We start from the raw sequence: 25349 nt of genomic DNA, 5'->3' as shown, positions 1-25349 counted from the left end.
AATTCTGCCTCTCTCCTCCATTCTATCATGTATCCTACGCGCCCTTCACTCAGTTATCCCATATTGATTCATTTATTGATTCTTTGTTCATGTAATCAATTAGCAATCCTGAGCTGGAGCATACATCTTATATTTAAGCTGAGCAAAAATGGTTTGCCTAGCGATGCATAATTCCCAGTGCTTTCCTTAGTTTAACTCTAATATATATGCAGCTGGCTGCATTTTTATCTTGCACTTATCCACTCCTGCCCATTTTTGTTACCAGTGAAGAGTACAGCTATTGCAGCTGGGGGTGATACCAGAGAGGGACCATTCTGCCTCCTTCATTTTTCTTCTCTGAAGTTAGCATCATCCATCTTGACTCCTTAGCGGAACTTCATGCTGAGTTGGTGCTTCCACCGAGAAACCTTATTTTTCAACTTGGCTGTAGGAAATAATCATTTTATCTCGGTGCTCTGCTCCGCATCATGTTTTATTTTCTTGCAAGAATAAGGAGGAGAAAGCTGCACTGGCAGAGACCAGTGTTGTATATAGGACTGAGCCAAACCTACTTGCTGGGCCCACAAACATTAATAGAATCATAGAATTGTAGAGTTGGAAGGGACCCCAAGGGTCATCTAGTCCAACCCACTGCAATACAGTATTCTCAACTAAAGCATCTGACAGACAACAACACACCAACGGTGAATAATATTGCAAACACAAGGTGCCTGGATGCAATTCAGCCTCTTGGTAATCATGAAAGCCCTGGCCTCACTATGGTTCATCTCCCCACGGAAGGCAGACCTGATATTGTCATTGCTGAAGAGATGCTTAACTGGTCTATTAACCCAGCATTTTATGACAATGTCTTCGATGAATCTGGGCAACACCAAGCCTCACAAGTGAAAACTACACTGCCAACAGGCAAAGATGCCCCCATCATAGAAATGCAGCAACCAGGTGAAAGTGGGGTCTCTGAACTGTGGGAGACCCCTTTGGGACCACTGTCTTCTATCTTACCACATTGTGGAAGGAATTTTTAGAAGTGTGGACTCGCTTCGCAAAGAAGTGACGGATCTCAAGGCCACTACTGAGACCCTTGTGGGACTTGTTGAAAATGGCATCGTGATTGCAGCCCCTCCTTCCAACCATGAGGATGCGGAATCTGAAGCCTTAAATGACCGGTCACTGCATTGCGTGACCAGGCGGCGACAGCCCCAGCCCCCAGGGATCATGAGGAAGGAATAAAGACTCTGACAATGTTATATGGAATAAAAATTAGGCCAAAACTTTATTAAACTTCTGAATGTAGGAAGACCTTGGCTTAGACCTTGGGTGTGTGTCCTCCCAGCGCCCCAGCCGGGGGGAACTGGGGCTCAACAGCGTAAATGGGATATGGGGGTGCTCTGTGAGATGTAAGTGTAGCAGGCTGCCCAGCCCATATCCCCACATGCAGGGTAGTTCACTGACGACCTTTCAGTGTATGGCCAGTAACACCCATATATGTAACCCCTTTAAGAGGGGGACCCTGGAATTGCCGCCACAGGGCTGTGAGTCACCACCACCCCATAGGGAAGAAAAGACTAAAGGATTCCACCCAAGGCCATAACCACCCAAGTTGTGATGAATTGCTACGGGGAAAACCTGCCAATGCAGGTGAATTTCTTCCTGGTCTTTCAACAGCAACCACTCAAAGTGCCCGCTAAACAGGAAGAAAAAGTTAACCTGCAAACAAGAAACATTAAACAAAGGGAGGGTAGGGAGGGTGAATCTCCAGAGCTGACTGCCTGGCTATTGTCGGCTCCATGCCCTATTTATAAATGGGGCTGGCCCCACCTCCCAGCAAGAAACTTGATTACTGAGGCTGGGCATGAACCTCCAAAATTAACACTGAGAGGCAAGCCAGCCCCTGTTTGCCAGTAAGCTCCCTGGGAACTATAGCACCACACACCATCCTGCAAAGGGCACCCACAATGTATGGTGTTAGTGCTCATTATATTGTGGATGAGCAAATACTGTTTGAGGCATTTGCCAATGCAGGGTTGCTGGGAATCAAGGATTCAGGGCAAGATGAGAGCCCCAGACTAAACATTATGCATATTCAGCAGCATGTTGTTGCTGCTATCTAATGGCTTTTAACCCACCTGATAGGGCATAGGTGGCAAACCCATGGGTAGAATCTGACCTGTCAAGCTGTGGGAAATGGTCTGCCAGGCCACACAGCTTTTATCTTCTGATCCTAGAGCTGTGGTGCTCAGCAATGAGATCCAGAGATAAGGCACTCTGTCTGCTCTTTAGATAGGAAAAAAGAAAATGAAGCACTGGAGTCACAGATCATACTGTGCAGACTAAAAGGCAGGATCTCTCAGCACTCGGAGAATGCTGTGTGTGTGCATGTGAGTTTGTGTCCATGTATACAATCAAGTGTTATGGCTGTATATGTGCGATGAGTGTGTGTGCTATATATGTGGATTTGTGTGTACTCTCTTTTCTCTTTTTTTAGCCACTGTGGGCAACAATGGGAGCGTCAATTATGCACTGCCACCTGCAGCCCATTAGAGGCAGAATTGCCCAGAGAATACTCATCCCATTCTGGAAATTCAGATCACGTCCCTGCATAGCCAGCTCTGAATCTGTGGTTCTCTTACGGCTGTTGATTATTTTTTTCCACAGTGATCACGTTCCTTTATCTCTTTTGCCTGTTCCAATTAGCTTTAGTCAAATTTATCTTCTATGCCAGCATTATACTAACTTTCCTCACTTATAAGTTTGCACACCAGTGGGAGGAATGGCAGCGTGCAGGCATTTGTGCCTATTAGGGGAGCAGCCACAAGAAGAACCTCAAAATCACACACGCACCTCAGCATCATGCATTGTGACAAATTAGACTTGCAGAGATGAGACAGTAAAAATCCAACAACAAAAACCAACAACAACCCATCTCTGGCAGGAGTGAAGAAGGTGGCCTTCCAGATGTCTATGGGCTATAGCTCCCATCATCTCTGGCTGTTCGCATGCTGGTTGGGGCTAATTGGAACAGCTGGAGGGCTGCAGGTTCCCCATATCGGATCTCTAGCATCTACACTGTTTTCATACTTGTTTCCAAGTTGACTTGTTTGCCAATGAGTTCCTGCTCCTGTGTTATTGGGGAAAATGAAAGGATATCTGTTGCAGGCAAAGGAAGATGCACAGCATTTTGAACAATTGTTGCTGTTGTTGTTGTTGAGTTGCCACAACCCAGCATTCCAAACCCCCCCCCCTTTCTCAATGGAAAAGGCCCCAGAAAGTGTGCATGGAAAAAAACAGAACACCTGCTGTCATTCTGCTATGCCGGCCCCAGTGATCAGCTGATTTTCTGGGCTTTCAAAACCCTACGCACATCACTTGTAAGCCCCAGTGATTGGCCAAAAAACCTATTTAGAGTTTGCTATCAGTCCAGTTAAGCTTCTCTGGTTTCCATCTCCATGCTGAGCTGTGCATGGTGCTACCAACTTCCTTGGTTCTGCCCATCGGAGACTTGACCTCTGCTTAGTCTGACTACATTTCTGGAACCCCCTCCTTTCTGGCCATCCTAGAACCTGACCTTTTGCTGTGTCTGCCTGTGCATATTGGAATTGGACTCCTGTTTGCTGACCTGCCCTTCCAGACACCAACCTAAAATTAAATGACTCTGCTTACTGCAGCCTGGGCATGGAACCCATTGTTATTTCTCTCATTGTAGCTGTGCCACCACCTGGGCTAGACCCTTTCCCCAACAGAGACTGCTGCCTCAAATAAAACAAGAGTGCAATCCAGTTCTTCCTTGGAGGCACTCTTGCTGGAAAAGCCTGGGGTTCCTCGGACGATTGGAAGATCAGTAATGGTAGACAAGCTTCCCTGAAAGACAGCTCTCCGCCCCCTGTGTTGTGTGAAAGTAGGTGTAGGGAGTGCCAGATGTGTTTTAGGATGTGAATTTAGTTAATACAGGGTGGCAATGAAGCCAACTGTCCTAGTCCCCATATTGCGTGAAGTAGGGTATGACTGGAAAGTTTCTGGAATCCTCTGCAGCTCTCAAGAGTCTTTAGATGTGGAAAGAATTCTCTTAAGATTTAAAGTTTGAAAACTCCTGCCTTGGAGGAAGACTCTACTGACATTGGGAACAGGGCTGTTAAAGAAAAGAATAATGGAGATCCTAATAAACTGCTGGTCAATTGTTAAAAGGGCCAAGCAGGTCAATAAGTTGATAGTAACAACCTATCATGCCTTTCACTGAGCGAGTCCAGAATTGCCTTGTCATTGACATGGTCTGTAATTTACAGCACAAGCTGATGCGTGCTTCCTTAAAAATCCATTGTGCTGCTGTGTCCTGTAGGGCTTTCTCCCAGGAAAGTGTGCATAGGATTGAAGCTTCAATAGCATGAGAATCACCATATAGGGAGAAAGACAGATCCAGTGTCCTGCTGCCTATGGTCATTCAGTTGGAAGCCTCAATACATAAATAAAAATGGATAGAGGTGGCACCCAGCTGTAACCAGCACAGGTCTTGCTGAAAGTGGCTTCACTGTATGCAGAGGCCCAACATTTCCCAGGAGGCGCATTTTCATTGGTGCAGCTGCTGCAGCATTGTCAGCACTGGAATGGAAGCCCCATTATGCCACAATTGATTCTCGAGCTCTGAGCTAAAAGAAGTCATAAATCCCTCAACTGCACAGACTCCCTGGTTGAGTTATGGCTATCATTTGTTTCATAGTGGAAGGAGGATTTATTTTTTATTTTATTTTTTAAAGCAGGGCCAGAAGCGCGCCAAAAAATGAAAGAGGGTTGTTCCTTTGGCCCACAGCACTGATAGCAGGCACAAAGGGCTGGAGCATGGCACATCTTCCATTGCACAGTTGGAGAAGTAATGGGTTGGTATTTCATTTCCTGGGCCAGTTAGGGAGCATTCCAGGGTAAGAAACGAGAGACATGCTTCTTCTGTCCCTGGTAGCTCCTCCTCCCTCTCCAAGGGAAACCCCGTTCATGTTATTTTCAGAGCTGCTGTATTAATCGAATTGATTCTATGATTTTGCAAAAAAACTAAACCAAACCAAAACAAAACAAAACACACACAATAGATAAGAGGGTGAGGGCAGGGAGCAAATAACTATGCTGGAAGCAACCTGCCCTGATCACCACTGAACTAAAATAATGTCACATAAAAGATTTCTCTTTTAACCAATTTATTTGTAAGACCTCCTCTAAAAGCACCTTCTATCACCACCTTGGTTTCTGCAACTTTCACCACCTTTCTGCCTCCTGCTGGTGCCCATTTCTTCATCTACCTTCTTGAAGTACCGGTATTTGTTCTCTGTTACCTGTCTTGCCTTTGTTTTTCCCTTCCTCTCACCTTCCTCCCCTTTGCCTCCTTGCATGTTCTCAGTCCTTCCTCTGCCATATCTACTGTTGCCTCCCCTCCCCCAACCCTTTCTATCATCAGCTGTCTGCCTCTAGCTTCTTTCCTTCCGCCTTCTTCCATATTCTCTTTACCTTTTCAAACATTTATCTCCTTTCTTTTTTTACCTTCCGCTTCCTTTTACCTGTCAGCAGTGTCTTTCCCTCTCCCTCTCATTTTCTTTTATACTCTGCTCACTTTAATTCACCTTATCTGCTACTTCAATTCACCTCTCTGTGGTCCTTGACCCCTCCTAATGTCAGCTTGCCTGGGAAAAAAAATCAACAGGATTTCTTGGGGAGGTCACTCTCTTAACTTAACGTGGGCAGCAGCTGTTCTTTGTTGCCTCTTTGCGGGATGCTTGTATTTGAAGAAACATGCTTCTCCCACTCTGAAGCAACACATCGTTGTTCCAAAACAAGAAGTTTCTTTTCTTCTAGTTTGCAAAGTCTTTCCATTTTGCAGTTCTTTTTAAAAAGCAACGAAATATTAATACTCCCAAATCAATGCTGAAATATTAAAGATGCAGTCCTGTGTATACTTGAGTGAGCCCTTTTAAAATAAATGGGCCTTACCTCTGAGTAGACTTGCCAAGGATTTGCTTATGAATTCAATTAAGGTTACGTAAGGGTCTCCCTTCCAGAGGAGCCAAATGTCCCCTACCTTTCCTGTGTGTCCCCCCCCCACCATTTTTTATGGATGCCCTTCCATTTGCACTTTTCTTGTGTCAACTTACCTAAAATCAAATGTATCCAGTGGCATAGGAAGGGCAGGGCGTAGGGGGCAACTGTTTGCTGCTGTCTAACACCACTTGCCAATAATTTTGAGTTAAGTCCCACATTCATTTAAGGCCCAGTTCTTGCAGTCGAGTGGTATTTGCTTTCCCAGTCTAAAGGCACTGTGCCCACTCCACACTTTAGAAGCAAAGAGCAAGGGGTGTTCTGTTCATTGGGTCACCGTCTTAGCTAGCTTAGCTATGTTGTTCTGCTCTGCCTTTGAACCTTCACTTTGCTGATCTGCACCGTATTTACCTGAGAATGAAAGATGCTGGCAGAAACCATAATCCAAGTTCGAGTTCTTCATCCAGCAAGATCCAGGACAGTAATGAGCTATGTGAACTAATGGACTGAGTCAGTATAAGACAGGTAGCACCTTGTGTTCCTAAGGTCCTGGAAACAGAATTCTAAAATCAAGTGTGGCCGATATGATTGCTTTGCCACCTTCAGCTCAGTCTAACTTAGCCATAGGTAATAGTGATCAGCACAAAATAGCTGACATATGCAGATGAGACACCATCCAGAAGTTACAAGCATCCAAAAAATGGACACAGAACCAGCCCAATAACAAATATATCTGTTTTGCTGTACCGCTACAAAATTTACCCGCTCCCTCCAAATACCTGTACTTTCCAAAGATCTTCAGCTCTTGAGAGGTGTGTCGTTTGAGTCCTCTCGTGGCTCATTGCCCTCATGGTGAATAGAGATGCCACCACACAATCTTCCATGCTCTAGGAGGAGGGAAACAAACAAACAAACAAGCTTCCTCCCGCCACATAGGCAAAGCTTGCTAAGTGAAAAACACCCCAAACCCTTTGTTAGTTAGTTTGCTGAATTTAAGCGGAGCTGATGGGTTTATGACTCCACTTGGCAGTTGAGCACAGATTCAGGAAGCCAGCCGAAGGAGTTGAGAACATTTGTAATGCTGCTTTTTAAGCATATCAAATACGCATTATCTCATTAAAAGTGCCCTGGCCTATTAGAACTCAAACAGTTGCTTGGAATGCACTGTGCACAAAGTGTGTGTTTATGCTTATGTTTTTATTTATTTATTAATCCTGGGCTCTTGACAGGCACTTTGATATGTTGTAATAATAAGTTAAAAATAAGCTCATCAAATTAGGGGAAATATTAACAAGTAGTGCTGGAAGCTCTTAATATTTTAAAAGGATTTTTTAATTAAAGTTCCAAGAACAAAGGAGATAATTCTTCAGAAAAGGAACCAGCTGGTTTATACTGTTTTGGTATTGGGTCTGACATAATGGTTTTATTCAGAGAGAGTGCCGTGGGATGATTTCCATGAAGAATTTAATGGAGAAATGATTTTCAGGATGGAAAATCGACTCTTTAATTGGGGCCTTAAAAAAAAAAAAATCCACATTGTCTCTGAGTCATCAGTATTTCTACTGTCCTGTTTCTTAAATGGTCTGTCAACAGTCATGTCATCCAGGCCTCAGGAACTTGAACTACAAAACTCATAGCCTTGTGCTGTGACCTATCTTGTTGAGTTACCTGGGACCATGTGTGGTTAGACCTCAACGCACTCTTCAAACGTGGAAGGGAATGCTGCTGCACAACAACTGGCACAGTCTAAAACATATCGATTCACAAGCACTGGGAAGCCTCTGGATTGGGCAGGCCTACTATGTGGACTGATAACCTGTCTTTCTGCTCTTCACTGGTATCACAACAGAAGGTGATGGGGCTGTGTGTAGCATCAACCTCTGTGAATATGGCAGGCAGCAAGAGGCCTCTGGTTTGGCCAAGTCAAAAAATACTATAAACTCTAGGAGCTGCCCCAGCCTGACTGACAGAACAATGCCTCATGCCAGCTGAGACCCAGCTGTTCTAGCTCCAGCAACTGACCTTAGAAATCCTAAGATGGGGAGAACACACTCTAGTTCTGGATTTTGAGAATGATCACCACATAACTTTGGCCTGATCATGATATCACGAGTACCATAAACTTAGTCTGATTTACCCAGATGAGGATGCTGGAAATGGTTCAATGAATGCAGAGTGTTATCTGGAAAGTCCCTGGTTTCGAAGAAGATTGCCTCAGTCACAAATTAATCACTATTCCTCTCAGCTTCAGTGTCTCCCTTCCTAATTATGGAGAGAATACCACTGGCCTGCCTTAGAGAATACCACTGTCCTGGGGTACTTTATGATAAGCACTTGAGCATTAGACATACATACAATAAATACTTAAACTAATTCTCAAAACAAAATAAAAAATTCTTTAACTAATTCTGTTATTACTAATTATGTTCTGAATGGAACTTCGGTTTCTTGGAAAGCCAGTTAAAGATTGTGGTTGTCACAGTTTAACTCTGCCTAGACCTTGAACTTGAGCTGTCCTCAGAGGAGGAGCAAGAGGAGCCGGACTGTTCAGCAGATCTCCATAATGCCAATGTTCCTGAGGAGACATGGTCCTGAGGCAGCACTGCCTCACATCAACTGCCTGGATTCCTGGACTACTCTCATCTCACCCAGAACCACAGCGGTAGAGGAGGCGATAAGCCAGGCAGAAACTTCAGAGCCAAAGTGCCCTGCTAGTTGCCTGCAAAGCTACTTGGGAGGAGGCTGAAGTTCACTGAAGCACCTGTTTGGATCAGGGCCTATCAGCAAAAGCACCTTCATTGCTGAACCTCTAGCCTTCCTGACATGGGGAAATGGATAGTGGACTCCACAGAAGTGATTGAGAAACTCGCATGTCCATGGCTTTCAGACACTGCTCCTTTCCCCCAAGTGGCTGTAGCAGCAATTATTTCCCAGTTTGGCTTGTTCCTTTTCATAATGCAGACAGAATTGTGATTTGGGTTATTTCTGCCCCGAGTACCAGCTGTCACACACAGGGATGCAATTTGTACTTACGCAATGTGTTTGCCTCACCGGCTTGACACAGTTGGGCAACAGATGGTCATAAGAAATCTGAGTTGGTGTGAAGGAGGGCTTCTTTCCTCCTGGAGACTACAGCAGTCATTTCAGGCCCTGCTCATTGAGATGGTGGCTGAATTGTTAAAAAAACCAAGATTCTACCAAGCCATATCATAACTCGGGCTCAAAGTGTGTTAAAGATCTCTTCCTTCTGCTGGATACCATTATAATATTTTAAGGTACACAGAGAGCTTCCTCTTAATGATATCTATATACTAGATTCAGGCAGCAAATGTGGAGAGAGAGATGTTCTCAGTAGATCACACCTCCTTGGGGATCTCCCTTGCTGGAGCATTTAAGTTTGTGTCCAGCTTTTATGCACACCCAGTACCTTGCTCCAAACTTAGCCTCAATTCCAGATGTCAAATGATGACCTGCAAGCTTTATTCAGGCTTCTGAGTTCTATTCATGCCCCCCCTCTTTTTAAGACTGTTTGAAGTTTTGGGAATAAGATACTGATGCAAGAATTCTCCTGCACAATGTGGCCTAGTGCTTCACCATAAACTTCAGTATACCTACCAACATTACAATTCCAGAGATGCCAAATCCTGAGCACCTTTTGGACCGAGTGTCTTAAGTCGTACGTGTTTGGACTGGCCTTTGGGGCTGTGGATTGGCTAAACCCAAAGCCTTTGGCACAGATTATGTGGGAAATAATCAAGATAACATTGTGACAATGTGCCCTGGTGCTAGATATTCCAGGACCAAGCCAGCTGTCTCATATTGTGAAAAGGAGAGCTCTGCTGATTTGGGATCAGTCTAGAGCAGGGGTAGCCAACATGCTACTCTCCAGAGATTGTTTTCCTACAACACTCGGGTTTCCTGACCATTGGCCATTGTGTCTGGAGCTGATGGGAACTGTAGTCCAGCAAACAGTAGAGGGCACCATGTTGGATATCTCTGGTCTAGAGAACAATAAACTGGCAGAACCAAAGAAGCAGATGGAAGCTTGTCAAGTCATTGTGGGATAAGGTAAGGACAGTGCAAGGAACAGTGCAGGTTTACAGGTACAATTTTTAATCCCTTTGTCGGGTCTGACTGAAGGCCCATCTAATGTGGATCCTGTTTCCTACAGCGGCCCAACAGCTATCCCAGACAAGCAGGGCATGGAGGCAATAGCTCTCTGCTTGTTCCCCGGTAGTTGATGTTCAGCATCAGGCTGCCTTGATTCATGGTCAAAATCGTGCAGTCAAAAACATATTGGGTGCAATGCATGTGGGATTGCTGAAGTCTTTTTTTCCTGGATGCCCGGCCTATTAAGTAGTGGGTGGACACAGCAGACAACACAGTGATTCTCCAAGCAGCTCTCTTTATTCTCAAGCTGGAACAGAACTGAACTGAAGGGCTGAGCCATCCTGCTTATATAGTACTCAGTAACATGCAACAGTAACAACTCTCTCTAGCTACCCAATCCTTGAATGGCACTCTCAATCCTTCATTTGCATGTGGACCTGAGTGAGAACTGCAGTCATGGTGGGCAGAGTGAAACTATATACACAACACCCCTAGTGGCCTAGGGTGAGAACTTCAATACATAACATGGCCCCTTTCCACCTCGTTTTATTTTATTTTTTTTAAAGAATATTTTGCCAAGAGCCTAAAGCTGAATGCACACAAGTTAAATCCACATAAGTTGCAAGCTTACTGTATATGACATCACGACAGCTTCACCTAAAGTAGGAAGGCAAGCTGATGAGCTCCTAATGAGAAGTGTATAGCACTTAGCCTATAAGAGACTGATGTATACTAAAGAAAGATGGCATTGGGCCTTGCAAATATTTCCCTCTCTTCAGTTTGAAGAGGACACACAGGGAGTGGATGTATTCAGGAGGGGGGGGGAGAGAGAGAGAGTTAAGAGGCTGTTTTGCTGCTGGCATAGTATTGTGTGACCCGGAGTTAACAGATACAGGACTGATGAGTTTGACACAACAGTGCTGTAAATGTTCAAGTGAAGATTTCCCGTGCCTTCAACCAGAAGTCTTCTGAAAATATAATGACAATATTTATCCTTGGGTTTTAAAGCTGCTTGAGACAAATAGGTGTTCACAATGTAAAGCTGGAGAGAGCCCCTTGACGAACGCATCTGCAATGCTGTTCTGTAGCGTGCATTGTAAAGTTAACAGGCTTTTGTTGGCGCCTTCTCAATAAATAGTGCTGCCTTTTGATGGCACTCCAACAACCTAAAGTGACACACTACCACAATGCAAGTCAAATTAATTCTTCATTTCCCTTTATCTTCTTCCCCATGTTTTTCGTCCTTGATCCTCCTACTTTATTTGCTCTAATAGCTTTGCGTTAATAGAGTCAGCTTGTACAGGAAGATAACCTGTGGCAAGCCACAGATCCGGTTCTTTTTCTGCACAGTAAATGCTGTCAGCTTTACTGAATGACTCTCTCTCTCTCTCTCTCTCTCTCTCTCTCTCTCTCTCTCTCTGTGTGTGTGTGTGTGTGTGTGTGTTGCTTATTTAGAAGTGGGACTTGCAGCAAAACTTGCAGTGTGGAGTACAGTATTTTTGCTTAGGATTCCAACTACTCCAGTCCATGAAAAACCCTCCATTCAGGTTTTTCATGCCTCTGCCCTCATTTCACTGTTTTTGGGTCTGGTTATTTCCCCTTCAGCATTTCTGTCCTTCTGCAAACCTTGGTATTCCCCCAAGCCTGCTGATACCTCTCTTTTATGTGTGGGTGGTGCTGTTTTGGCTACACAAGCAGCAATAATCACAGACTGAACTTGGAACTAAAGGAAACCCCCCTAATATTAATAGTGAATTAATAGTGGTTTCTCAGGTTGAGATGCAAGCAAAGGTGAGTAAAGGATGATATAGGAAATTCTGTTCCTATATCATCCTTTACTACTCAGCCTTCCCTTACCGCATCCCAAAACAGCACACAAACTCCTGATGCTTTGGGGATGAGGCTTTGGATATCGAAGATATGGCGGAGTTTGGGAGGAAGGGAGAGAAGAATTTCCCTTGCACCAGCCTTGGATAACCCCACATCCCAGAAGTCCTGGTATGTGAAGAATCCTTCCTGGGTCTGTATCCAACTGCAACAACATTTATTTATTTATTTCCCACACTTACATAAAAATAGTGTATGGCAAGGTGCAGTGCAACATGTACAGATAGCATTAGCAAAATATCTATAAAAAAGCATTCCATGTCACCCAGGCATGCTGTGCCAGCTTTGCCTCTGGTGCTGGCACTGCCTCTTAAACAGGAGCACAGGCATGAAGAGACGGCTCAGGTCCAGCCCCCAAGAAGGAATTCGTGTTTGCTTGCTCATTTGCCGTGCTGAAGTTGTACCCACCACATTCCCATTGAAAGGGACCCACGTGAGAGTGCTGCTTGTTGGATCAACGATTTGGCTTGCTTCGCCATGCATAGCACATTTTGCATATGGACTACACTGCTTTGAGCATTAAAGATTTTGGCACAAACAGTGCTCAGAGTTCGAGTTTGAGTTCTTCATCCAGTGAGCATCAGGACAGCCTTAGGAGTCCTCAAAGGTGCACTGTCTCCTCTGTTGTAAGAACATTACACAATAGAATTTTGATACAACTATTCCAAGAATCCCATCAAGCCGCCTTCTTGCTCTGTTTCATCAATAGACCAACACACAAAATAACCCTATCACAGTCATACATGATATTATTATTATTTTTGGCGGCAGCGGGGGGGGGGGGGGGGCAATATAATCTTTACATTCATTGAAGGGTTAGAATTGGAGCAAACGCGTAAATTCATGAATTTAGAATGGCTGGAAATAATGCTACCTAGCTTCCTCATGAGGCCAGCCTGGCAACGAGGGAGTGGGGGAGATATTCAAACAAGACCTTGACAGAGAAGAATGGCACTGTGCAACAGCTTCCCCAGGGGAAGGGACAGAAGTTGTGTTCCTCAGGCTTCTTACCTTGTTATTGTGCTTTGGGAGATACTGTGTCAGGGATTACCTCTCATGGGTGAGCTACTGGAGCTACAGACTAGAGAATATTACGGGACAGTGAAGTGTTTTCAGACTCTGCACTGGCCCTGCCCAACTAGGCTGAACATCAGGCATTGCGTACCAAGACCTCATGACCATCAGTTCTCTAGTAGATAAATAAAGGACATGAACAAGAGGATTTTAGTTTATGGGTTTAAATAGGCCACAACTTTTTTGGTTACAGATGTGAACGGTTTGGCTTAGGCATTGGGTGAAGCCAGACTATATCTCAACTCCTGCCCATCTGCAGGGAGTCCAACTAAACAGCCTCAGTCCAGTATACCTGAAGGAGCGTCTCCACCCCCATCGTTCTGCCTGGACACTGAGGTCCAGCGCCGAGGGGCTTCTGGTGGTTCCCTCGTTGCAAGAAGCCAAGATACAGGGAACCAGGCAGAGGGCCTTCTCAGTAGTGGCACCCACCCTGTGGAACACTCTCCCACCAGTTGTCAAAGAGGAAAACAACTACCAGACTTTTAGAAGACACCTGAAAGCAGCCCTGTTTAGGGAAGCTTTTAATGTTTAATAGATTGTTGTATTTTAACATTCTGTTGGAAGCTGCCCAGGGTGGCTAGGGAAACCCAGCCAAATGGGCGGCGTATAAATAATAAATTATTATTAAATTATTATAACTGAGGGAAAACCACCAGTAGGGGGAGCCCTATGACTTACATCAAATCAGGGGCACCCCAAGGAGTCCCCATGGGGGTAGTGGTATGGCCCTAGCCCACGTCCAGGCATTGGACAGAATCCACTCCCATGGATCCCTTTAACAGGATACCCTTAATGAGGAGGGGCAGGTGGAGGCTACAGTCTCTCCCCCCCCCCATCCAAACAAAGGCTTACCCAATGCCTAACTTCAAAGTTGTAGTGATTGCTACGAGGTAGGTGAAAACCAAATGGCTGGAGCCAATTTGCCAAGTGGAAAAATTCCTGCCTGGTCCCAACAGTACACCATTCGACATTAGTCTATAGCAAGGTCATAGGCAGCAAAGCAGAAAAAGATGGTGGGTGGGAGATCCAGAGAAGGGCACAACAGGGCGGTCTCTGCCACGCCATGGTTTAAATTCTTCACAGTCACGCCCCCGTCGGCACTAATTGGTCAGCAGCGCCCACCCCTTGAGCAGGGCTCCACCCAGCACCAACGGCATGGGCAAGCAGCAGTGAGAAGGGCGCCAGTCTCCGTCCCCTGCTCGGATCACCACGGGGCCCAGGGCCTGGGGCCCGGCCGCCCACTAAATAAGCGGACTTCTTAGGAAAATGGCAAAAAAACATTTATTGTTTGGACTGAGAGTTTGCGTGAGCAACAATGGCACTACTAGTTCTGGACCAGATGGTCCTCATGGTCGCTTCCTGCTGTAAAATTCTACGATACGTTTTTCAGTTCTGGTTCTTTGTTTTGATGCTCAGCTCTAACTTGTCTGCAAAACTCCCACCTTCCTCCTCCCAGTCCCTGTTTCAGCCCTCAAAGACTGAGAAAAGTGCTGCAACTCCTATCTCTGGGGAGATACTTTGCTGTGAGATACTTACAGAACAAGAACCCAATTAGTATTTTTTCAACAATGAAGGCAGCATTTTTGGCTGCTAACATAATATATTTCTGAAATATGGAAAGGGGGAAAGACTTGTGTTCTTTTCTCTTTTTTAATATGCATGTTAAGCAACGGAAAGGATTACATTTGTGAATCATTCATTTTTAACTCTTTTTTAGTCATGAGCTATTACGAATAGTTATATATGCCACTTGGCACATACTCTACGGCATAAGCAACAATAAACTAAATAGAACCAAATATTTTACTGTGACTTGTCAAAAATATAAATAGATTAAGTTTTAAAAATGAAAATGTCCAACATGTCAACAAGAGATAACTCAAATTACCAAATTCTTCTGAAATGCTGTGGAATGCAAGATTATAAAGAATTCAACTTGCAGATAGCTAAATCAATCATCTGTCTATTCTTCTGTTTTCATTAATGCTGCTGCTGCTTTGGTATTTTTTTGTGATTTGCCACCTTGATGGAATAGTTGTGAATTGCTTCCTTCAAGCTATGTTCAAGCACACTCCAGACTTTATTGCACTCCTCTTTGTTGTTAGTTTTGTGGGCTTGTGGCTGAGAAGGGTTTTCAACCAAGGACAGTAGGCTTACATTATAGACAGTAAAATGTGCAGGACATCCAACTCCATAACCAGCGTGATGAAAAACAATGACAAAGCAAGCCATTTCATGGAGAAAGCTGCCTTGGGTGCTGTTTATGTTGAAAGTCAGAATATAAACTATTGTAAAACGAACAATAGTGGTGACGTTTTCCCCAAAGCAGAATTGGTTTTTTGCCCCATTGGAGGGTGGTGTCCCACTAATGCACTAATGCTCAAAGCCCCATGCCTGAGAGGAGGGGTCCCAATGCTCAGTGGCAAAGTACATGCTTTTCTTGCAGAAGATCTACAGTTCCATCCCCAATGTATTCCATTAGGTTCTAGTTGGTGATATGAAAGGCCTTCTGCTTTAAACTCTGAAGAGCTGCCTCCTGTCAGAGGAGGCAATACTGGACTCGGTGGACAAATAGTCTGACCTGCTATAAGACAACTTTCTATGTTTTTGATTCCACCCACCTTCCAGATTTGCCAAGTCTCTTCTATCTGTCCTATTGCTCCCTTCCAAGCTGCATTCCCTCTCCCTTGCTATCACCTCCAAGGATTTTTACATTTTAAAAAAACCAATACATTGGTGCGAAAGGTCACTCACATTTCTGCCATGTATCGTTTGAGGCTCAACTGCCTTGTGCTAAATGACTGTATGTCAGAAAGAACCATATAAACATAATATTTCAGCTTCGGCAAACTGTCATCACTTTGCTGTGCCCTCCCATGGGGATGAGCGATATACTTTCTTGATGGCATTTACAACATAGCCCCCAACCTTGTAGAAGCCAGAAACACAATTAAGCAGACTAAGGACTCATCCAGCCCTTGCCCTGAAGCTTTCACCCAAGGAAACCTGATCTTTACTGCTGAATTGGAGCAAATGTCAACTGAGCTTGGCGTTTGCTCCGATTTATCGCTAAAGAACGGGTTTTCCAGCCGACAAGGGGAAACTAATCAGACCTGTGCTTTCTAGGCAAGGGACAAGCATAAGTTTGTATGAGCCCTAAAGGTGGATCCTGGAATATGTGTCAAGAAATATTAAATTTGCTTCTAAGCATGCACAGACTGCCTTCCCCACACTATGAAGCACCTCCAGCTGCATTGTTTTAAAGCAGGTCTTCTGAGAACTTAGGAAACTAGAGCCTGGAGTTTGTCCTTAAGTTCTGGGTGCCTAGGGATAGTGGTGGGGCAGTTCAATTTGACACATTTCCACATCCGTTTGCATATATCATCATCATCATCATCATCATCCTCCATGCAAAAATTGGTCTAGGTAACCACCCACTAGGAGTGCCTCAGTATTATATGTACTTCTGTGCAAACCATTTTGGTTTGGAGAACTACATCACAAAATCTGTAAAAGTGTGAATGTCAAAGGAAGTGAGAATGACATAGGTTCGCCTGAAAATGCAAACTGAATACATCTTATTTCTAATTCAACTTCATGTTTTGCCTTCAGCTGATGATGCCTGTGGTGGGACACTTCGGGGGCAGAGTGGGATTATTTCGACCCCCCATTATCCTTCGGAGTACAGCAACAATGCAGACTGCACATGGACCATTCTAGCAGAGCCTGGGGACACCATCGCCTTGGTATTCCTGGATTTCCAACTAGAAGACGAATACGACTTTTTAGAGGTTACTGGAACTGAGGGATCCTCCCTATGGTAAGATGACAGCCATGCTTTCTTATATCTGTGGGTTATCTGCCAGCGTATCTCTCAACTTTGGTGAATCTGTGGGGAAAGAAAACTCCAAGCCTCTACGTGTGTGTCCTTGCAGACTTAAACCAGACATATCTCTCAAGGCTTCCAAAATTAGTCTGTTTTTAATGCAGTCTTTCATTCTCGTTGGTTGTTTTCTTTTAACATTGTTTTATGACCTGTATTATGTTTTATATTCTATTTCTGCACACCACTCAGGTATTCTTTGAATGCAGAACAGCAGATGAGTTCTGAAATAAAATAAATAAATAAAAGTAGAGGTATTTAAAAAGAGCATTACGAGTCTTAAAAACTGCAATATATCATAGGGGTTGAGGCAGCCTCTTTGATAGTCTGGGTCGAGATTTTTTTTAAAGGATTTGTGGGATGTATCTCACAGTAGTTACACTCAGAGTAGACCCACTGAAATTAATGAACATATCCAATTTAGATTTATTTCAGTGGGTCTTCTTTTAGTATAGCTGATGTTGGATACAACCCTTTGCTGTTAGTGCTTGTGGAGTGCAGTTAAGTTCTGATTTTTCATACTGCTCACATTGGCATACGGATTTAATTGTATCTGTGCATTTATGATTTTAACTCCGAAATGCAATGCAGGGTGTCATATGATGCACTAAAGTTTTGCACATAGGGAAGATTTCATGATCAGGATTTGCAGTTTGTTATGGTCACTATTAAGATCTTTTTAATGCATGCAGTAATGAGAAATATCTGGATATTTTTGATAGCTTGGTTAAGCATTGCAGCAACGGGCTTCTGTCTTTGATACATGTCCTTGCTGATGATTTCCATAGCAGAGAGCTGGTTAAGTAGAATTTAATGTGTAGGATGTAACGGTCCGTAACCTTGCTTTTTGGAATGGTGTGGTTATTGTGAGATGGGTTGCTGTCTCTGTTATGGGAACTGTGGTGATCTTGCTAAAATTAGGTTTGCTCTGAACTGTGGCTTGGGATCCCCACCCCCAGAAATTGTGAAGGGGAAGAAGATATTTGTGCTGCTGGAAATGTCCCACCGTTTTAGATTAAGATGTACCAGCAGTAACGGGAGCCATAAGACTTTTGAAGCCAGGTGGTCTCAGTGTTGGTATGATGCTGTAACAGAGGTGCATCTTGCAGGTTTCCCATAGTCATCTAGTTGGCCGCTATGAGCACAGGATGGTGGACTAGGTGGGTCATTGGCCTGATCCAGCAAGGCACTTCTTAGGTTCTAATGTTGTTATGTTCAAATAAAATGGGGTTTCTTGTAAAGGCAATAAAAATGTGTTTTGGGGAAGAACTGAAAGCAGGTTTTTGTTTTCTAACTGCTCTGGAGGATTCTAGGGTGGGGAAATAGAGTGAGACATGGAAACTTTAATTGCAATGGAATAATATTTAATCAAATATTAAATGGGAAGATGAAAGGAAGATACATGAAGCAATTGGAAAAATGTTTGTTTTTTTTGTAGTAGTAGTATATTGCTTTTGCCTTAATTTCTAATGTGTAAATGTACCCTGGGCCCGTGTGACATTGACAAAGTATTTTTATCAAGGCCCCCACTTGAACTGCAGCAGCTGCGGACTCCAGAGCTTTACACGCAGGATGGGAATGCAGTCTCTTCAAAGACAAGGTCTTCCTTTTGGGCTCTGATGGCAGGATTAGCATTTTGTCACCTATCTCTCCCGCTCTCCCCTCCTGCTGTGTTACAAGGCACTGTGACTGAGAGATACCCAGAATAAAAGATGCAGAGAATCATTCATGAAGGAGTCTTAAAATAACACAGGCTCCATCTGCTTAGAGCAAAATAAATCAATCTTCTCTTGTAATCACAGTTGTGTTTCTTTTTTATTTCCTGTGGTAAATAATTCTCAGTGGTGAAAAAGAGAGCAAACTTTGCATTTGGGGCGGGACCTGTGCTTTCTTTCTGAAAGGGAGGAGGACATGGTGGGCATGTCTTGAGGTCCAAGACAGAGTGCTTGTCGAAGTATCTGAAGAAGAGAAACCAACTTGGGTGGAGTTTGGTGGCTGCCCAAATAAAATGCCACCATGGCAGTGGAAATTACCACTACAACAATAAGCAGCCAATATGTTGGGCTGAAACAAATCTAAAGGTGGCTAAACTGGAGAAGGAATATGTTTTGTAAATTGGGGTGGGTGTGATGAAGGTCTTATCAGTGCCAGCAGCATTTGCCTTGGGTGTCCAGTAGCCACCAACCCCCAACCCCCCATTTTTTGCATTGGAATGATGTTGAATCATGGCAGCCACCCACTGTCTGCCATTGGCAGAAGAACTTGCCTTCACCACAGATAGGCTTTGTGCGCCTCTCACACATTTCTTGAAATTTTGCAGGTAGAGACAGCTCCGAGGTTTCACTTACTTGTAATATTTCAAGTTCCAAAGTCCTATTGAACATACTGCTGCATTGATAAAGAGAGAGTATAAGGTGTGGCCCTTTGGCAGCTGTGGAATGAGCATCAGGAGCTGGGAGCCAGACACAGTAGAGTAGACCCAGGAAAAATCCCAGCCTGATCCAAAAGCCAGATCAGAGAGCCAGTGGTCAGCCTGGGTGAGTCATTCCAGAGTCTACAAGCACTTTACCATCCTGGAGATGCTCCAACCTATAGCCTCAGTGGCTCACCAGATAGGACAGCAGAACACAGACCTGCAGGTCCCCTGTTCTAGCCATGACAAATGCTGACACAGACTTGAAATCTCCAGTAACTGCAAACATTCTTTTTCTCAAACATAATGCTTTAAGTGATTTGTGGTAGTTAGATGGTGACAAGGAGGTGGAGGAGGAGAGGAACTCTCTTCCAATTGACCAGATCATCCTTTCCCTGCCTTGTCACTCATAACCAATCCTTAGTCATCATAGGTGACCAGGCAATTTACAAGATGTGGGGGTGGGGGGGTGGTTACCTTTATTTCTACACTCCAAATCCTCTCAGGAAGGGGAAAGGTTGTCAACTGCTGACATAATTAGAGATATTGCTGGGTATTAAATTAAAAGGTAATGTGTTTACCACAGTTGTGTCACCATCAGAGGTAAAGACGTATTCATGTAGCTAATTTTATACTTGCCTGACAAGCTGTTTGGGGGGAATTATAGTCTGAGTTGTTGCAAAGCTATTAATCTGGGATAGCTGCCATTTAACTCGTACCCAATTGTTTAATGTTCCTGGAGCTTGCATGAAAATTAGATGTTGCTCTTTTTAATGCAGAAATGGCATTTATTAGTGTACGTTAATACTTTAGAGGGCAGTCACTTTCATCTGGTGCTGGCAAACTTCACAAGCTATGAAGCTTCTGATACTATTCAGGCCTTTGGCTTGTCTTGATGTAGTGCTGGCAGTGAGTGCCTGTTGCAGGTAGGAGGGACATGAGCTTCTCCCAACAGCCTTTCTGTCCTGTTTATCTTCCCTAAGGACAGAGAAGAGTCCAAGTGTGCAGCTGGTCCTGAATATGGGGTGGTATTATGCTACCATCAGGGGAAGGGCTGTAGCTCTGTGGTAGAGCATCTGCTGTGCATGTGAAGGCCTCTGGTTTGATCCCTGGTATCTCCAGGTAGGGCTGGAAAAGACTGCTGCCTAAAACCGTAGAGAGCTGCTTCTAGCCATTGCAGCCAGTATTGAGTTAGGTGGACCAATGGTCTGACACTGTATAATGCAGCTTGCTATGTTCCTAGGCAGAGATTTCTCCTGGGTATTTTGGATCTGCAAAATCTTGGTTAACAGTGATTAAGACCACATCAAATCATGTGACCAGTTCTGATCAACTACAAGAGCTTTCAGATTATATCCAGTGAATTGAAGTAGGGATGGAAAACCTGTGGCCCTCCAGATTTCGTTGGGTACAATTGGCCATTGGTATGCTGTCTGTGGCTGATGGGTGTTGAATAGCATGAATGAGTCAGGGAGAAGACTAGCAGACAATATTTCTGTTGTGCTTATGCAGGACTTCTTCCTGGTGCATTATGTTTTGTTAGTGGGTACTGTGTGGATTATTTTCCCTTCCTCAGGCACTAGCTGCCTTGGGCTGCCTTTGGCAAACCTCATTATTTGTAGGAGTCCCATTTCAGAAAAGGGCCAGGTCTCTGTTGTCTAAAAAGCCAGAGGGCTGCCCTTTCCAGTCTACTGGCCTGGAGAACTCCCCATAATTTCAGCATAATTTAATTTCATATTCATAAGAAACTAACTTCTCAAGTTCTAGGCGCAGACTTGGAAAAGGCTTTTCAGATTTTACTTTTGAAAGCTGCCAAAGAATACCCAGAGGTTGGTAATTAAATTCAAATTATTCATTTCCCCCCTTCTTTTTGTAAGGATTTTTTGCCAGTGGGGGTGGGGGTGGAGTGGGCTGAGAGAGAAGAAATCTGGTGTTTCGTTTAAAATATGTTTATGATACTGTTTCACAATACTGCTAGAAATCATTTCCCCTTTTGCCTTTTAATTTCCTTTATTAAAACAAAATAAGAGCCATGATTTTAATTATTAGCAACATGCCAGATAGACTCAAGGCCAAATTATGCATTCTGACTCAAATATTTAATAAGAATTATAAACAGCTATAATTAGGTCAAAAAACTCATAGAAAACAACCAGAAAATTTTGAGCCATCCATGTAGCAAACTTGTGTTGGATGTGGTGCCATGCTTCAGGATGGAACAGGCACAACCATAATTGGAGGCAGCATAAAATTATAGCATTGTAGGGTTGGAGGAATCACAACTGAAAAAATCCCTGACTGGTAGCCACCCAACCTCTATTTTAAAACCTCTAAAAATGAGTCCTCCACCCACTGAGATAGTCCGTCCCATTGTGGAACAGCTCTTACCATCAGAAAGTTATTCCTAAAATTTTGTCAGAATATCCTTTCTTGTCATTTTAATCCATTGGTTTGGGTCCTACACTCTGGAGCAGCAGAAAACAAACTTGCTCCATCTTATATGTGACAGCCCTTCAGATATTTGAAGATGGGTGGCATATCACCTCTCAGTCTTCTCTTCTCCAGGCTAAATGTACCCAGCTGTCTCAACGATTCCTCATAAGGCTTGGTTTCCAGACTCTTGAACATCCTGGTCACCCTCCTCTGTACATGTTCCAGCTTGCCAGTATTACCCTTAAAATGTGGTGCCCAGAACGGGACACAGTACTTCAGGTGTGGTCTGACCAAGGCAGAATAGAGCGATGCTATTACTTCCCTTGATCAGGATACTATACTTCTGTTGATGCAGCCTAGAGTGGCATTAGCTTTTTTTCTTCTGTTGCTTCACACAGTTGACTCATGTTAAACTTGTGGTCTCTTTAAAACACCATATTCTTTTTGCATGCATTGTTGTCAAGTCATATTTTTCCTGCACACGTTGAGAACCTTACATTTGTTCCTAATGGAATTTGTTTTGTTAGTTTTGGCCCAGTTCTCCAATCTTGAATCCTGATTCTGCCTTCTGCAGCATTAGCTACCTCTCCCTGGTTGATGTCATCCTGCATCCCAGTCATTTATAAAGATGTTGAACAACACTGAGTCCTGGGGGGGAAAAAAACCTGCAGCATCCCACTTGTCACTCTTTTCCAGAAAGAGGAAGAAGCATCTGTACGCAAAACAGCTCAACAGAAGTTTTTAAGCCTGGAGACAACAAGAAAGAATTGGCAGCGTGCTAGTAGCTCATTCTCGAGCTAGGAAGAAGAAGGAGAATTTGGATTTCATATCTCGCTTTATCACTACCCTAAGGAGTCTCAAAGCGGCTAACATTCTCCTTCTTCCTTCCTCCCCCACAACAAACACTCTGTGAGGTGAGTGGGGCTGAGAGACTTCAAAGAAGTGTGACTAGCCCAAGGTCACCCAGCAGCTGCATGTGGAGGAGCAGAGACGCGAACCTGGTTCATCAGATTACGAGTCTACCGCTCTTAACCACCACACCACACTGGCTCCCAGGACAATTTTACAGTGCCAGGTGGGATGTGTTTTGTCTCTCCCCCTCCTCATCTCCGCAAAGGCATCTGTTGCCTTGAGAGTGTCGGCAGACAGAGAAAACAAGATAAGTGGCTTTGCTACCCACCCCTGCCCTTGGAATTTATCTTAAAAAGCTTGGCATTCTATCAAAAATCTTTTCTCTCCCCCTTTTCTTGTACCTCCAAGGCAGGAGCTGCTTTACTAGTCTCCTTATGTGACAGTCCAGTGGTGATCAAGCAAGGCCCTCCAGCTGCCAATTTCCTTCTGGTAGGGAAAACAACAACAACAACAAACAACAAATAAACAATATGACTGGGCTGCATGGCCAAAGTTCCAAGTCTGAGATCCCAGCTGCCTTAAATCTCTCAGAATTCACATCCAGAATAACCCTCTCCCTGAAAAAGAAGAGCTTGCCTTATGAGACTCCATCACACACACAAAAGTCTTGCCTCAAATCACTTTTGTGCCAGAATTCACAACTCTACAGAGCAGGGCATCACATCAATACATGTCTTCTAGATTTGGGATCCAAGGTTTGGAAGAAGAGTGGGCACTTGACAGGCAGGTCTTACAGCTTCTATATTTCCCATATATAGAGAGAAGTTAGTGTTGTTGTTTTCAAGGTTGCCACTGGCAGATTAGTAGTGACTAAATCATGTACCCTGCTTAGTCAACTATTTCTTCCCTATTGTTTCTATATTAAAAAAACCTGTTTCTGGCTTAAGACTAGAAAGTTACATTTTAGGGGCTAGAAATTGACCAATTTAAAATTTGTTCAGCCCAGGCTTAAGATATTGATTCCTAATGCCGGGGATGGTGTGAAGGAGAAATGATCTCTATACATAATATCAGTGTATTGTGGCTGTTCCTAACACAAAATTGGGGTGCCATTTTGGAGGAGTAATTGCTGCCCCCTGTGTTTATGTCTGTATACAATTATGTCTCAGAATAGCCTATACATGCCAGCTATCTGGTTCTACATACTAAGTGCTAAGATACTGAGCTATGAACCAGGTACCCTCTGAATGTCACTTCTACCATGAACTCAGTAGGCAAGCCTCTCTCTCTCTGCTTCATTCTTTCTCATCCACTAAAATTGAGGATAATAATAGTGAACTTGCCTTACAGGATTGTTGTTAGAATTAGAACCAGATAACGTGAAACAGTTAGAACACTAAAACACTATACAAATGTTAACTACTAGCAGCAACAAATATTAAGTAGCAGTCATAGTCATAGTTGTTGCTAAGTTTAGGTTTATTAAATTTATGTATCACTTCTGTAAGGTTCCTGTAGTGACTTCTCACGAGTAAAGAGTCCACACTCCGGATCCTCTTATTTACAGGGTTTATTGTACAACTATATACATTGCAGAGCTCAAAAGTCCGTGACCGTCTTAGTCACTTTCAGATCCCGGAAGTGGCACTTTTCGTGAGCGCCCCCCAACAAAAGAACTTGGGCACCCCAAGTCTCCTCCTCTCATCCCTGCATTTCACCCCTCTACGCAATTGGAGCGATGGAACTGTCATAGCCCCCTCCTCCACTGAGCTGCTTGGTCGGTGCTGGGAGTCTGGAGCATCCCACAGCCCCCTCCCCACAGAGCTCTCTTCCTGCCTGTCGCTCCCGCAGAATGTCTCCCTGCTGCTCCAGTGGTGTTGGGAACCCTAGCCTCACAGAGCCCTTCCACCTCTCCGCTGGGCTCTGATGGTTCCCTGACAACTTCCCACTAAAAAGTTCTTAAGCGATTTATAAGCAAGTAAATAAATAAATGCATGTCAAAGGCACAAATCCATTTCTCCCCTATATGCATAAAAATATCGCACTGTCACCATGCTGCAGTTAGTGTGACTGCCAGTAGGTGGCCTCACACCTGCAGTGAGGTTTAGTGGAGGGGGAGGCACTTTACGCAGCAGTTTAGCAAGCTGCTGTATGAAACACCTCTCCAATTCCATTAAAAGGGGGGTAGGGATGATCTGGAAGGCAGGTGGGGAGCTTGTGGGTATAGGCAAGGGGGTAGATGAGATGGAAAGTGAGATGGTTTACTTGCGGGGGGAGAGAGTGGTTGGCAAGGTAGGGTTTGCAAGTGGAGCAAGTAGAGCAGTACTCCCTAGTACTTTAATAAAAAGGATGATAGTTTGACCTGCATTAGATTTAACAACAAGAGTGAGCTTTTGAGCCTTGTTGCAAATTTTGTTCCTCAGCTCTACTCTAGAGTGAGTTTCTCTATACATCAGGACAGCTTTGTTCTTGTTCTGCAGATGAAATGAGAATGCCATAGGTGTGTCATGCAGCCATTGCTTCAGTTGCAAGAAAGCAGGATTTTGCTAAACTTCTTTCTGAGCTTGACATGTGCTAGGGCATTTGTTTGCTTCCTGCATTTGACCTCCTGGCTTTTGGCTCTTAACCTGCCTCAGGCTCACATGGGTATCATGTACCAGGTGGGTGTGAAACAGGCAGTCCAGG

The 25349-nt window shown here is 44.1% G+C and overlaps 1 protein-coding gene across 1 annotated transcript in view; it reads left to right on the top strand.

Annotated features, from left to right (window-relative positions):
- CSMD2 (CUB and Sushi multiple domains 2) overlaps positions 1-25349 on the top strand; it is a 512122-nt gene that overhangs the window by 157986 nt on the left and 328787 nt on the right. Inside the window, 1 exon segment of the mRNA XM_033157666.1 lies at positions 16696-16903. Within this exon segment, the coding sequence (XP_033013557.1) occupies positions 16696-16903 (208 nt within the window).

The sequence above is a fragment of the Lacerta agilis genome, chromosome 8, assembly GCF_009819535.1.
Source record: "Lacerta agilis isolate rLacAgi1 chromosome 8, rLacAgi1.pri, whole genome shotgun sequence".
Taxonomy (NCBI): domain Eukaryota; kingdom Metazoa; phylum Chordata; class Lepidosauria; order Squamata; family Lacertidae; genus Lacerta; species Lacerta agilis.
The sequence above is the reverse complement of the archived record's forward strand: the minus strand, read 5'-3'. Positions and strand labels throughout refer to the sequence as shown.